Source organism: Pseudorasbora parva, chromosome 23, assembly GCF_024679245.1.
Source record: "Pseudorasbora parva isolate DD20220531a chromosome 23, ASM2467924v1, whole genome shotgun sequence".
Classification (NCBI taxonomy): Eukaryota; Metazoa; Chordata; class Actinopteri; order Cypriniformes; family Gobionidae; genus Pseudorasbora; species Pseudorasbora parva.
In genome coordinates this window covers 26357961-26371946 of record NC_090194.1, presented here as the reverse complement: position 1 = coordinate 26371946, position 13986 = coordinate 26357961, and the positions used below count along the sequence as shown (strand labels likewise).

The following is a 13986-nucleotide window of genomic DNA, read 5'->3' as shown; positions in this document are numbered from 1 at the left end:
TACCTGGGGAACATATGGCACCAGGATGCACTATGGGAAGAAGGCAAGCCAGCAGAGCCAATGTGATGCTTTGGGCAATGTTTTGCTGGAAAACCCTTTGTCCTGCCATCCATGTGGATATTACTTTGACACGTACCCCTACCTAACATTTTTGCAGACCATGTACAGCCTTTCATGGAAACGGTATTCCCTGGTGGCTGTGGCCTCTTTCAGCAGGATAATGTGCCCTGCCACAAAGCTAAAATTCAGGAATGGTTTGAGGAGCACAATAACGAGTTTTAGGTGTTGACTTGGCCCCCATATTCCCCAGATCTTAATCTAATCGAGCTTCTTTTTTTAGGATGTGCTGAATAAACAAGTCTAATCCATGGAGGCAACTTACACGACCTGGTACTAGATACACCACAGCACATCTTCAGGGGTCTGTGGAGTCCATGCCTCAATGTATCAGGGCTGTTTTGGCAGCAAAAGTTGGACCAACACAATATTAGGAAGGTGGTCATATATGCCTGATCGGTGTAGATTTCACCAGGAATTCCAGTGTTAAACACAATTATTTTACAAATAAGCTGAAACAATGCAGTAAATTGGGCCAATACCATCGATTAACAACCTTGTAGCTGTCTTGAAGGTTTATAAGTTACTTTTCAAAATACATTTTCCTATGTAAAGAATGAACAAAGTTTTTACTTCAAGAACCCAAATATTGCACTCTATAGGTAGGTTTGGAGTGCTATGAGTTGGTTTTGTGGAGTTAATGGTGGTTTTTGTGGTGGTACTAATGGGAGGGTGGTATGAATTAGTTTTGGGTGGTAGATTTGGGGCTATATTGTGGGTTTTGTGGAGTTATTGGTGGTTTTTGTGGTGGTATAAAAGGCTTAGATTGATATGGGTAGGTTTTTGTGGACTTATTTGTGGGTTTTGGGGCATGGTATTGTTAGTTTTTTTGTTTTTTTTAATTGGGATAGAGGATGTTTATCTGTGATTGGTGGGTTTGGCATGAACTCAAGAGATTGCTTTGTCAGGATGACAAAATAGGTTTTGCAGAGGCCCCTGATGTGTAGTTTTAAAACCAACCTACACAACTGTATTTATTATTATTACATATGAAGAAGAAAATTAAAAGTAGAATTAACCTTTTTTTAATGCTCTGACATCCTCCCTTATTGACTGTCAAAGAGACTAATGGTCCACCAGTCATCAAGTCTTCCTGAGGCTATGACATTTTCTCTGCACCCAGAGCCTCTGTGTCCCAACATGCATCATTAGCTCAGCTTTGCTGGCTTATGCTACTAAACTGCATCTTCCAAACTCTCTAAACACACACACACACACACACACACACACACACACACACACACACACACACACACACACTTAGTGTATAGTGAATAGTCTTAACAATGAGCCTGTTTGGTTTAGAAGGGAAAAAAACATCTCAGTTCATCTCAGCTAATCATCAGGATGTATATATCTATCTTAATTTAACTCTGCATCCTTCCCCTGTTGTACTATACAGTGAATATTAACACAGCTCATCTGTGACCTTCCCAAACAACCGAACCCAAAGGGCTGACAGCTGTGTGACGCCCTGAGGGTTCTGCCTCTGCTTTCCAACATTACACTAAATAAATCTCATTTCTTTGCAAAATGTCACTTCACACTGAAGAGGTAAATGCAGCCTCTCGATAGATTAAGGAATCTAAACATTGGCCTTTATTGCCATTTAGCATGACAGAATGGGAAACATGATTGATTCTCAGCGAGGATACTGTTGTGTAAAACCTGCATGGACTGCGTAATTTGTTTTTCCCTTGCATTACTCATGTTAGTTCAGAAATGAAGATGAATTGCAGAATGACGTCAACAAACCATCTGGGAAAAAATGTGGCTGGTCAAGTGACAGCTTCTTATGTTAGGAGGATGACAGCATTCTTTTTAATTAAAGGGGTAGTTCACCAAAAATGTATTTTGCTTTAAACCTATAATTTTTTTCATTCCTGTGTGTTGTTTTATTAGTCTTCGTCTGGGAAAAAATGACCTGCTGACCTTTTATGATGGGGATGATCTCACAGCCAACATCCTGGGCCAGTACAGTGGTTTCCTCCCTCGATTCAGGCTCTACACCTCTACGGCCGACGTGACCATCCAGTTTCAATCTGATCCAGCCTCCAATGTCTACGGATACAACAATGGCTTTGTAGTGCATTTCTTTGGTAAGGGGCGCTATGAGAATGTTGCTTATTGGCTTGACGAAAAGGATTTTTGTAAAAGGATTTTACAAAATGATTACGTTTTTAAGGGAACACTGATCAAATGAGAACAATCCTTAAAGGAACTGTATGTAAGAAATGTATTTCAATTAATCATAAAATGGTCCTGATGTCACACTGTAAAAAAAAATGTGTTGGTTTAACTTAAAAAAGTAAGTAACCTGGTTGCCTTAAAATTTTGAGTTTATTGAAATTTAAAATTTGAGTTGATACAATGAAGGAAATTTGTTTAACAAATAGAAATTCAAAATATTTGTGTATCTGAACCACATAAAAAAATTGATAAATCATGAAAATAGCACAATTTGGCATGTTTCACTGCGTCATCAAAAATAAAACACACACAATTCCCAATATGCTTACAAAATCTTTTAATAATATTTTAATAAAGTTTGTCGAATCTCAAAAAATGTTCATTGTGTTAAGTCAAAATTTTAATTTCAATGAACTCAAAATGTTAAGGCAACCAGGTAACTTTTTTTTAAATAATTTTTTACAGTGTAGACATTAAGAAATCATGTTAATTTCAAATACTTATATCACTGACAACAGTAGTCCGGCCAGGATATTGTCATTTAAAAGTTGTTGTTGCAGCCCTCAACTGATGTTGATGTTGTCATGTTGTGTTTTGGCCTGAAGCTCCGCCCTCCACCTATCTACTAATCACAAAGTCAGTAGTGTTTGGGCATCCGGGTTGCCAGATCTGCTCTAGTTACCACAGCTGCTGGATCCTGCAGCCTATCTGGCAACCTCGAGTCAGAGCGAGGGGGAGAGGGGATACACCTGCAGTACCAGTTTTGGCCACAATCTTACATACACTTCCTTTAATATGTCTGTTCAGCTATGCTAGTATTCTCCGAAATTGAATCATGATTGTAAAGTGATGGTCCCCTGGTGTCTGAACAATAGCGGTGCCAATATGCTTGGCAGTGCCCATCACTGGCAAAGACTGAGATGAGCAACTGTTTTCACACAGCAGTCTCACACATGTAAAGCTTAATGATAAAAATAGATAAATCCCAGGACCACATGCCTCCTTTCTCCTTCTATGAACCAAATACTAGAAGTACCACGCAACGACACATGCGCAGAGCTGCCAGAAATCCTGAACGGCTGGAAGAGCACATCTCATCCTGATTTGACCCATGGAACCGTTATTACTTACCAGTGTTACCCAGGCTTCCATCTGCAGGGCTCAGAGATCCTGATGTGCCAGTGGGATTTGACGTGGAGTGGAGACGTTCCCCTCTGTGAGAAAAGTAAGAGCTAACATCACACTTAAAGGTCACACCAGATCATTAGTGCTGAAGTCACTCTGGGAAAACTTAATTAACATGGTGATAATGGCTGCATGGGTTTACAGCTAGGTCAGCTGCCACCTGCTGGTGAATTAATAGTAGCCCACATAGTAAGCAGTAAACAGATTTCATGATAGATTGCTAAATTGTTGAAAATGCAAGGTTTTTAGAAACACTATGTACCTGTGTGGGTTTAGCAGTGTTGATTTGTTGATTTTAACATTTTTAATAATAATTAGACTGCTTTTCTTCTTCAAGAAGAAACAAGACATTTATATTTATTATATTTTATTATATTTCCATGAAACATTCTTCAATATAATGATGTGCATCACAGTAGAATGGGTCACATTATCTGTGCATATCCTTTATTTAAAAAGGATAAATTAAAAATGTATATTATAATATAACTTTTTATATATATATATATATAATTAATGTTACTACTTTTTAATTATTATTAATGTTACTAATGGAACATTTTACATCCACCAATCAGTCATAACATTATGACCACCTTCCTAATACTGTGTTGGTCCCACTTTTGTTGCCAAAACAGCCCTGACCCATCAGGGCATGGACTCCACTAGACCCCTGAAGGTATGCTGTGGTATCTGGCAGCAATATGTTAGCAGCAGAAGATTCTTTAAGTCCTGTAAGTTGCAAAGTGCGAACAGGAGGGGTTACATTGGTGCCGTGACCCGGATGGCAGTGAGGTTTAGGGGTGTGAGTGTAACGGAGGCCAGCAAGTACTTGCTGTGAGAGTAAACCGTACTCTTCTGATCTCAAGAGATGCTCTAACGACTGATGCTATGAGGTTGCAGCCTTTTGCCTCCTTCTTAGAGCGTCCGACTCTCATGCCGGTGGACCTGGGTTCAAGTCCCGCTTGGAGTGGGGAGGTTCGAATAGGAGGGCTTACATGTACATGGTGTGCATCAATGCTTAAATAAGTTGTAAGTGTCCAAGTAACTTTCACATGCCCAACGCATCACACTGCCTGCGCCAGCTTGCCTTCTTCCCTTCTTCCCACAGTGTATCCTGGTGCCATGTGTTCTCCACGGCCATCCACGTGATGTAAAAGAAAACATGATTCATTAAACCAGGGCACCTTCTTCCATTGCTCCGTGGTCTAGTTCTGATGCTCACGTCACGTGCCCACTGTTGGCAAAACATTTTTAGAGGTGGACAGGGGTCAGCATAGGTACCCTGACTGGTCTGCAGCTATGCAGCCCCATACGCAACAAACTGCGATGCACTGTGTAGTCTGACACCTTTCTATCAGAACCAGTATTAATTTCTTGAGCAAAATCTTGTCTGTTTGATTGGGCTATATGGGCCAGCCTTTGGTCCCCACGTGCATCAATGAGCCTTGGCCACCATGACCCTGTCGTCAGTTAACCACTGTTCTGTCACTGGACCACTTTTGATAAATACTGACCACAGCAGACCGGGAACACCCCACAAGAGCTCCAGTTTTGGAGATGCTCTGACCCAGTCGTCTAGCCATCACAATTTGGCGCTTGTCAAACTCGCTCAAATCCTTATGCTTGCCCATTTTACCTGCTTCTAACACATCAGCTTTGAGGACAAAATGTTCACTTGTTGCCTAATATATCCCACCCACTAAAAGGTACAGTGATGAAGAAATAATTAGTGTTATTCAATTCACCTGGTAGTGGTCATAATGTAATGCCTGATTGTGATATATTTGTACAAAACATTTCAGTTCCAAATACTTACATTTTCCTACTAGTTTTCTTATTTAAAAGATAATTATCTTCATGATATATATATATATATATATATATATATATATATATACAGGGGCGTGGGACTGGGGGGATAAAGGGCACTGAGTAACCAGGGCCCGAGGCAGGGGGGGGCCTTAGAAGTCAGTTTTCTATACATACACATACATGGTACGGGGGCCCAGCAAGATGGTTTGTACCCAGGGCCCAAAATTTGGTGCTACGCCCCTGTATATATATATATATATATATATATATATATATATATATATATATATATATATATATATATATATATATATATATATATATATCTAAAATTTTTTTTTTTTTTTTTTTTTTTTATGTGCTTTTATTTGTGATATTTGCCTAGTTATGTCATGTGAGGATCCGGGACTAGTGGACAACAGCCGCAGACTAGTGACCGGCTCTCGTTACGCTGTGGGGTCGTCGCTGGAGTACATCTGCAACAAAGGATACTTGCTTTCTGGCCCTGGAGTACTCACTTGCTACAGCAGAGAAACTGCAAATCCAAAGTGGAGTGAAAAACTGCCTAAATGTGTCCGTGAGTATCCGTCAGAGTAACAAAAGAAAAGGCATCCTAAACTGATCTATTCTGACTTCAGTTCTTATACTCTATTGCCATCTAGTGGACTTCAGGATTACTGCATTCCAACACATAGCTCCAAATGCATTCCAAAAGACTGATCTTGTTTTTTTCTCTCTTTAGCTGAGAGATATGAACCTTGCAGTAACCCCGGCGCACCCTCCACGGCTATCCAGAGTTCAGAGAAAGCTTTCTTCCAGGCAGGAGAGACACTGAGCTTCACCTGTCGTGTAGGTTATGTGCTTCAGGGTGAAGCCACTATCCACTGCATCCCAGGACATCCATCTCAATGGAGCGGTGCGCCCCCTATGTGCAGAGGTAAGAACTGTGCTCTTAAAGTCCTCATCTTGAAATTTTATGTGAGATTGCATCAAGTGTCTGTTGTTTCTGGTGTTTTTCAGCTTCTTCGAGAAACATTGAGGAACACAGGCTGAATGGTGATACTTTTCAAAACACTTAAGATTTAACCACACTGTAAAAAAATATTTAGGAAAAAAGTTACCTGGTTGCCTTAAAATTTTGAGTTCATTGAAATAAAAAATTTGAGTTAATACAATGAACATTTTTTGAGATTCGACAACCTTTATTAAAATATTATTAAAAGGTTTTGTAAGCATATTGGGTAATTGTGTGTGTTTTATTTTTGATGATGCAGTGAAACATGCCAAACAGTGCTATTTTCATGATTTATCAAATTTATCATGATTTATTATTTTTTAGGTGTTTCAGATACAATAATATTTTGAGTTTCTTTATATTTAACAAATTTCCTTCATTGTATCAACTCAAATTTTTAAAGTACAATAAACTCAAAATTTTAAGGCAACCAGGTTACTTACTTTTTTAAGTTAAACCAAAAAAATTTTTTTTACTGTGCATCTTAATTCATTATCATATTGGGCAGGTTTCACAGACAGGGTTAAGATTGAGCAAGGATTAGGCCTTTTAGTTCAATTAGTGCATTTAAGAAGCTTTTATAAACGTGCCTTGAAAAGCATTACTAATGTGCATCTTGAGACAAAACATAGTTTAAGATTTGTCAGTGCAAGTTGTTTTCAGCTAAAACAGCTCAAACATGCATTTTAGTTTTGGACTGGCTTAAACCTTGTCTGTGAAACTGGCATATATATATATATATATATATATATATATATATATATATATATATATATATATATATATATATATATATATATATAAATATATAATATTCTGTAAAATGTCCACATTATAGCTGCTGATTCAGAGTTTGATGTGGAGGGCGTCAACATTGCCATCGCAGTTCTAATTCCTGTTGCAGTGGTGCTGATGCTCCTCTTGGTCTTTTTCCTCTGCATTTCAATGTAAGTTCCAAGAGCCGGGAAAAAGACATGGCTTTTATTGTTTTAGGGTTTGTTTTTCACTAAAAAGGCTGTCTCTGCAGAGCTCAAAGCAAGACACTTCAGCTCCCCGGGTCGTCTTCTCCACCGTATGACAACATGACTGAAGAATCTGCGTTTGACAACCCTGTGTATGAGACAGGAGTAAGTATGGATGCCATGAACCTCAGAGACGTGGGCTCTCACAACACCATCGTCCTGTCCTGATCCACCCTGCCTGCCATTCTGTCATTCCACCTGTCGTCTATGACTCTGACCTGATCCGCAGAACAAATAAAAGGAATTTGACCAGTTAAACAGCAAACGGGGACATATCCTTTTATGTTAAAGGCCAGTATTTATAATGTAGCAGTATCAGCATGTAATGCCGCTATACGTAAATACGTATCATAAAACTTCACAAATGAGCTTAATGTTGCAAAAACAAAAAGTTCAAAAATGCTGCTTTATATTCATAACATGCATATGAAAGGGTAAAAATAAATACACTCTAAAAACTAATTCAGAGGACCTTTAGTCATGACTTAAATATATATATTGTTGTGAAATAAAAAATCAAGTTCTGAGAAACTATTAGACTTTTTAATTGTAATTGTTATTTTATTGAGTTGGGATGACACACACATTATGCCTATTGATGAAATATACTATCATGACTTGTCAGAGTTTAACATTTTCAGTTAATCAAGAAACAATTTAATTTTAAGTTCTGTTAATGTAAAAAACAATTTGATGACGTGCAAACAGCTAGCCCACAGTTTCCGCGCGCAAGGCCATGCAACGAGACGAGTGAAGCATGTGGTGAATGGTAAGTAGTTTTATGCTTAATAGGGCTTGGGCGTCATGACGTCATTACTTGGCGTGGCGGCCATGTTGATGGCATCCTTTACTACTACTCGGACTACTGCGCACTGTTTATAGACGTACTCCCTCTCAGTCGTGTGTCTTAATTTGATTATTTTGGCGTTATTTCAACTATGGTAAACCGTTGCTGCATTTTGGGGTGTAACAGCGCAACACATAATCACCATGGGAAATGTCGAAAATGGATTAACTTTCCACCGCTTTCATGCTTGGAGGCGCAACCACGGGCAAGAAGTAATAACAGTACGATGTGCAAAAAGCAAGAATTTTCACACAATCAGATGTTTTTTTTAGTGTTTATCTGCAAGTAGTGTAACCTGAGAACACAGAAATGTGGAATGCTTCAAGGTAAAAGGTTACAAATAAAAAATGAACACAGAAAACGGAGTGCAAGTTGTTGCACTTTATATAACGGAGTGCACTTTATATAACAATAATAAAAACACTTTAAAAAAAATAATAATTATTTCAATACTATATAAGCAAATAAGTAGGTCTCTATAAAATAACAACAAAAGACACAGAAAATGGAGGAAGTGCAAATTATAAATATAGTAAACAATAACATTGCAATAACAAATAAAAACGGAGGCAGAGAAATTTTTTTATATTTTATAAAAATAATAATAACAATAATAATATATACGTTTCAATTAGACTTTATTTCGATAGTCCACTTTAAACATTGTACGTCTAACTGTACGTTTTCAACAGCATGTCAACTAACACTAATTAGAGTAACTGTACTGTTAGTAGACTGGTAGGTTATGGTTTATGTGTTGGGTTCGGGTTAGTAGAATAAGTTGAATTGTAGTTGCAAAGTTACTTATAGTCAGTAGAATGTCTGTTGGGGACCAACAAAATAAAGTTTTCGTCGTCGTCGGTGCTCCGCTCTTTCTTTGGAAATTCATGTGGATCCAAAACTTTAATAGTTCCGATTTTGTCTCTATAGCGGTCCCTGCCTTCCCTATTTAACGTATCCCGGTAAATTCCACATCCCTTTCAGGATTTTAACATGTTTTTTCTTTCTCCCAACTCTGCTTCTCCTCATACGAATTGCTGTATGTTTACATTCGCGAGGCCATCAACATGGCCGCGACGTCCCAGAATGCAACGCGGCGCCCAAGCCCTATTACACATATTCGCATTCGCTCAGGATTCAGTTGGTGACAGCCAGTGGTCGGCAACTGGCGGCCCGCGGGCCAAAAGTGCATGGCCCGCCAGCGATAATATCTGGCCCGCGGCGCGCCCGCATCTGCCGAATCTGGCAGATTGTTTTGATAGCGGCTGGTTCTGAAATATATCTGTCAGTGTAACGGAGGCGAGTTAATGAGAACTGTGCAGGTAAACTCCCGTTATTTCAAGAGACGATCACTTCGTCTAGTGGCCAGTAGGACGTTACGCAGCGTTTAGTCTCATAGTTAGAGCGTCAGACTTCCGTGCAGAATAGACCCGAGTTCGAGCCCCTCTCAGAGCGGGAAGTGCGAATTTATATCAACATTCAATCAATTTTGTCTTTAGTGATTTTGCCTTTTTTTTTTAAATACAGCAACGTTTCAGCAGTAATGTTTTATTTTAGGATAAATTCAGAGCTTTCAATTTGAAAAGTTCTGAAAGACATTCAAGAGTCTGTGGAATAGATCGCTAGACACGCCTCTAAAAGAGCCTCATGAAATGTGTGGTATGATGACAAAACGAACAGTGAAATATTGAAACGTTTGATTATATCGCGGGGCGTCAGCACCAACACATGAACAATAACAACTCAAATTCAGCTTCCTTTTTATCAAAAAAATATTGACAAGAACCAGCAAAAAGGTGCCATGCTTAGATTAGACACACCAGCTTTGCATTCACAAAACCAGGTAGGATGCATGCACAGATGTCTTCCCATTCTTCTTTGTATGCCCTGTTTTCGCTGTTAACTTTCCTCTTTAGACTCTTTGATAGTGCTATCTTAAATGTTAACATCACTAGTCTGCACTCGATGTAGTAGCCTAATCGTTTAGCCTGCCTCTAAAACGCAAACGATTGCAAAAAAATGCAGTTTACTACGTGAGGATGCCAAGGAATAATTCTGAGCTAAAAGTAAGCTACATGACGTCAAATAAGTATTACAATAGGTTCCATGTGTAACAAGCAAATTAAAATACATTTATAATTCACAATATGGAAAGTGGAAATAATAAAACATAGTTCGTTAAGAGCAATCAAACATGCCAATAATGGGCTTATTCAAATCCTCTATTATGTTTTGACTTATTTTTATTTATTTATTAAATTATCCCTTGACTATATTCTGGCCCGCCATCTAGTGGCATTTTTTTTTGGCCCATGGTCAAATATACTTGTAACCAAATACTGAAATCTGTAAGTCCTTACTCTGAAATCTGCGCAGTGTTGATAGTAACGTTATAACTAGTCTGTGTGCCGAGGAGGTAAAGTTAGCTAACGTTATAGCTGTAGCCTGTCACTAATTGAGCTAACTTAGCTACACTATTTGTTCAGATACTTTGCTCAAAACCAGTCGGAATTATGTAGGGCCCAATGAATTACGTTTTATTTTTTCCTAAATTTCGTTTTTTTTATTTCTCCAAATTTCGTTTTTTTTTTTTAACCTTCTGCTCGTATTTTACCACAAAAAAGTGTGTTTTACAGCCTGCTCTCGTCTGTTAAGAATTTATTTTGGAGAACCATATTTCATAAGGTTTAATATTCACGTTAAGACCGTGAATGTGATAATTAGTTAAACACATGGGTTACAGTGGGGCTGGGCGATAAAACGACATGTCTCGAGATAGACATGTAATCAATAGGCTATTAATAAAAATGCGTTCGATAAAACGTTCGATATATATTTTTTATTTATTACATATACGTTATATTTTTCTTCGTCGGAACAAACGGGAGGCTGAGTGTGGCTAAAGATTTTTTCTCACGGTCATGACAGAAGAGCAAAAACATGGTAAGCCTGAATATCATTAGGAAAAAAAAAAATATCATTAATGGTGTCTGTTTATATTTAAAAAATTGCCTCCTGGAAAACACAGGAAAAATTATTTTCTATAGGACAGGGCTCAACTTAATTATTAAGCTCATGTTACTTAGAAATGTGTTTTATTGTGGCCAAAAAACTTTTTCACCTAACTTAAAACATTATGTTGGATCAACTTAATTACTTGCATTCATGTAGAAAATTATTAAGTTCATGTTACTTAAAAATGTGTTTTATTGTTGCATAAAAGGTAATTCACCATACTCAAAATATCGTTTAGAATTAATGTAATTCTGCCAGTAGTCTTAACATTAAAATTCTAGTGGAAAACGTTAACATATTTTTTTTTGTTGACCCAATGTTTTATTTTTTAGAGTGTACATTTCAGCCCAGAATGAAAAATTCTGGGTCCCATGAAAACATTAATTTTAGATATTAAAAAAAAACAACATTTAGGCTTGAGGCCATGGGTCATAACGAGAACTCAGCAGATGGTGTGTGTGTGTGTGTGTGTGTGTGTGTGTGTGTGTGTGTGTGTGTGTGTGTGTGTGTGTGTGTGTGTGTGTGTGTGTGTGTGTGTGTGTCAGTTTACACTCTCTGCATGTTATCTAATTGTACATTCTAATACTGGTATGTACCTCATATTAACCAAAAATGCATCTCCTAATCATACAGCATGCAGGATGTCTTATGTTCACGACTTCTCGTCATTCACGATTTTTGTGTTTCATGTTTTCATAACTTTCCTCTCTCTTGATTCAAATAAGCACACTAATAAAGCTCTTATTGAAATGTGTTTTATTTGTCTTGAGTATAACTTGGTCACCAGTCCAGTTGTATTTAAGGAGGCTCTGAATAAAGACAATAAGACAAAAAGAAACCACTGTACTGTTCTGAAATCGTATTTGTTTATCTTTTCAGGATGCAAGGCAATACGAGGTGTGTATGTAAAATCCATCTGTCTTTTATTCGGCATCTCTCCCATTTTTCTGCTGGGTTCCTGTAAATGTATGTTTTTCCTCTAAGACTTCTGCCAGCACTATGGTGGACAATAGGGTGTTATTTCTGTAGCACATAAGAGCCTGAGGTTTGTGTTGTACTTTTTATTTGTCTGGTAAAACATCCCAAGGCTCACACCTTGAGATTGGACTGTTTCAGAGAGCACCAAGAGGGTTCCTGGTTTAAGATTGAGGAACAACAGAGATGAGAACTGTTTTCTCCCACAATCTATAAGACTCAGGTGGGAGAGTGTCTGGGAATCTTGAGTTCCTGTGGTGCTTCATTTGCACTGGTGATAAAGCCATTTCTTTATGTATAAAACGCTGTCGCTGCATGGGGGCTTATTTGCAGAACACTTTGTAAATAAACTGTCCAAAACTATAGTATGCTGTTGTGTGTTTATTATATAATATTGTGTTATGAAGCTTTTATTTGGCAATGACTATCTCCTCTTTATTTTCAACCCTTCTAGTGTCAGTTTTATTGTATTAAAATTTTAATAGAATATATTCTATTATAATATAGGCCTACTTAGAATATGTATGGATTAGATACAGTAATAGGAAACTTGGTTTCTGAAGACCAAACAGGCTTTATCAGAGGCCGGCATTCTTTTAGTAACATCCGGAGATTGTTAGGGGTAATCCACTCACCTAAACTTTCTCAGAACCCTGTCCCTCAAGTAGTCATCTCGTTAGACGCTGAAAAAGTTGAATGGAATTATTTATTCTCTGTGCTGGAAAGATTTGGTCTTGGAACGCATATTCTCTCATTGATTAAATTATTATACTCTTCCCCTAATGCATCTGTTATCACAAACAGAGTACGTTCAGAGTCTTTTCCCCTGTCAAGGGGTACAAGACAAGGATGTCCTCTTAGCCCTTTACTTTTTACTTTAGCCATTGACCCCCTATCTATAGCATTAAGATTCTCACAGCATTTTACCGGCATTAACACTAGGGGCATAGAACATAGAGTATCGTTATATGCAGATGAGATGCTGTTGTACATTTCAGATCCAATCTTAGGTATTCCACAAGTGGTCAAGATGTTAAAACAATTTGGAACATTCTCAGGCTATAAATTAAATTTTTCAAAAAGCGTCTGTTTTTCCATAAATGGTAAGGGTCTCCATATTTCAAACACTGATATACCTTTTCAGTTGTCTGTATCAGGTTTTAGATACTTAGGGATAAATATTACACAGGGATTTCCTAACCTTTATAAAGAGAACTTTGCTCTTTTAATCGACAAGTTAAAACTAGACCTCAAAAACTGGAATTTGCAGTTTCTTTCTCTAGCAGGCAGAATCAATTCCGTAAAAATGAACATTTTGCCAAGGTTCATACTTGTTTCAATGTATCCCAATCTTTTTAACAAAGTCCTTTTTTCAGAATTTAGACAGATTGATTTCATCATTTATATGGGGTGGGAAAACACCTAGAATAAGGAAGGAATTTCTCCAAAAACAGAAAACTCAAGGTGGATTAGGGCTTCCTAACCTTAGGCATTATCATTGGGCTGCAAACATCTCAAAATTACTTTATTGGCTTAAAAACTCCAATAATGTCTGGTGTATTTCAGAGGCAAAATCATGTACTTCATCATCTCTTCCTGCTTTAGCTTTATCTAAATTGCCCCTTGGTATTTTCTTTGTATACTCAATGCCCAGTTGTAGCAAATACCCTAAAGATTTGGTTTCAGTTGCAGACAATATTTTGGTTTTAAAGACTTCTCCATAGCCAGCCCTATATTCAAGAATCACCTATTCCTACCGGTTCAGTTGGACTCAATTTTCAACCAGTGGCAACATTTAGGTCTTG

General features: G+C 37.8%; 1 protein-coding gene across 4 annotated transcripts in view; it reads left to right on the top strand.

The window, feature by feature from the left end:
* Positions 1–12544, top strand: part of sez6a (seizure related 6 homolog a) — a 72853-nt gene extending 60309 nt beyond the window's left edge. For 2 of the 4 annotated variants that reach the window (XM_067433787.1, XM_067433784.1), the window contains exons 10-16: positions 2020–2216; positions 3338–3532; positions 5693–5884; positions 6050–6244; positions 6328–6363; positions 7161–7269; positions 7350–7791. In XM_067433787.1, coding sequence (XP_067289888.1) covers positions 2020–2216; positions 3338–3532; positions 5693–5884; positions 6050–6244; positions 6328–6363; positions 7161–7269; positions 7350–7512 — 1087 coding nt within the window. In that variant the 3' untranslated portion in view covers positions 7513–7791. Of the gene's footprint in view, positions 1–2019; positions 2217–3337; positions 3533–5692; positions 5885–6049; positions 6245–6327; positions 6364–7160; positions 7270–7349; positions 7792–12085 lie in introns of those variants that run through there. The other 2 variants (XM_067433786.1, XM_067433785.1) reach the window with 2 other exon arrangements.
* Positions 12545–13986: the final 1442 nt, after the last annotated feature.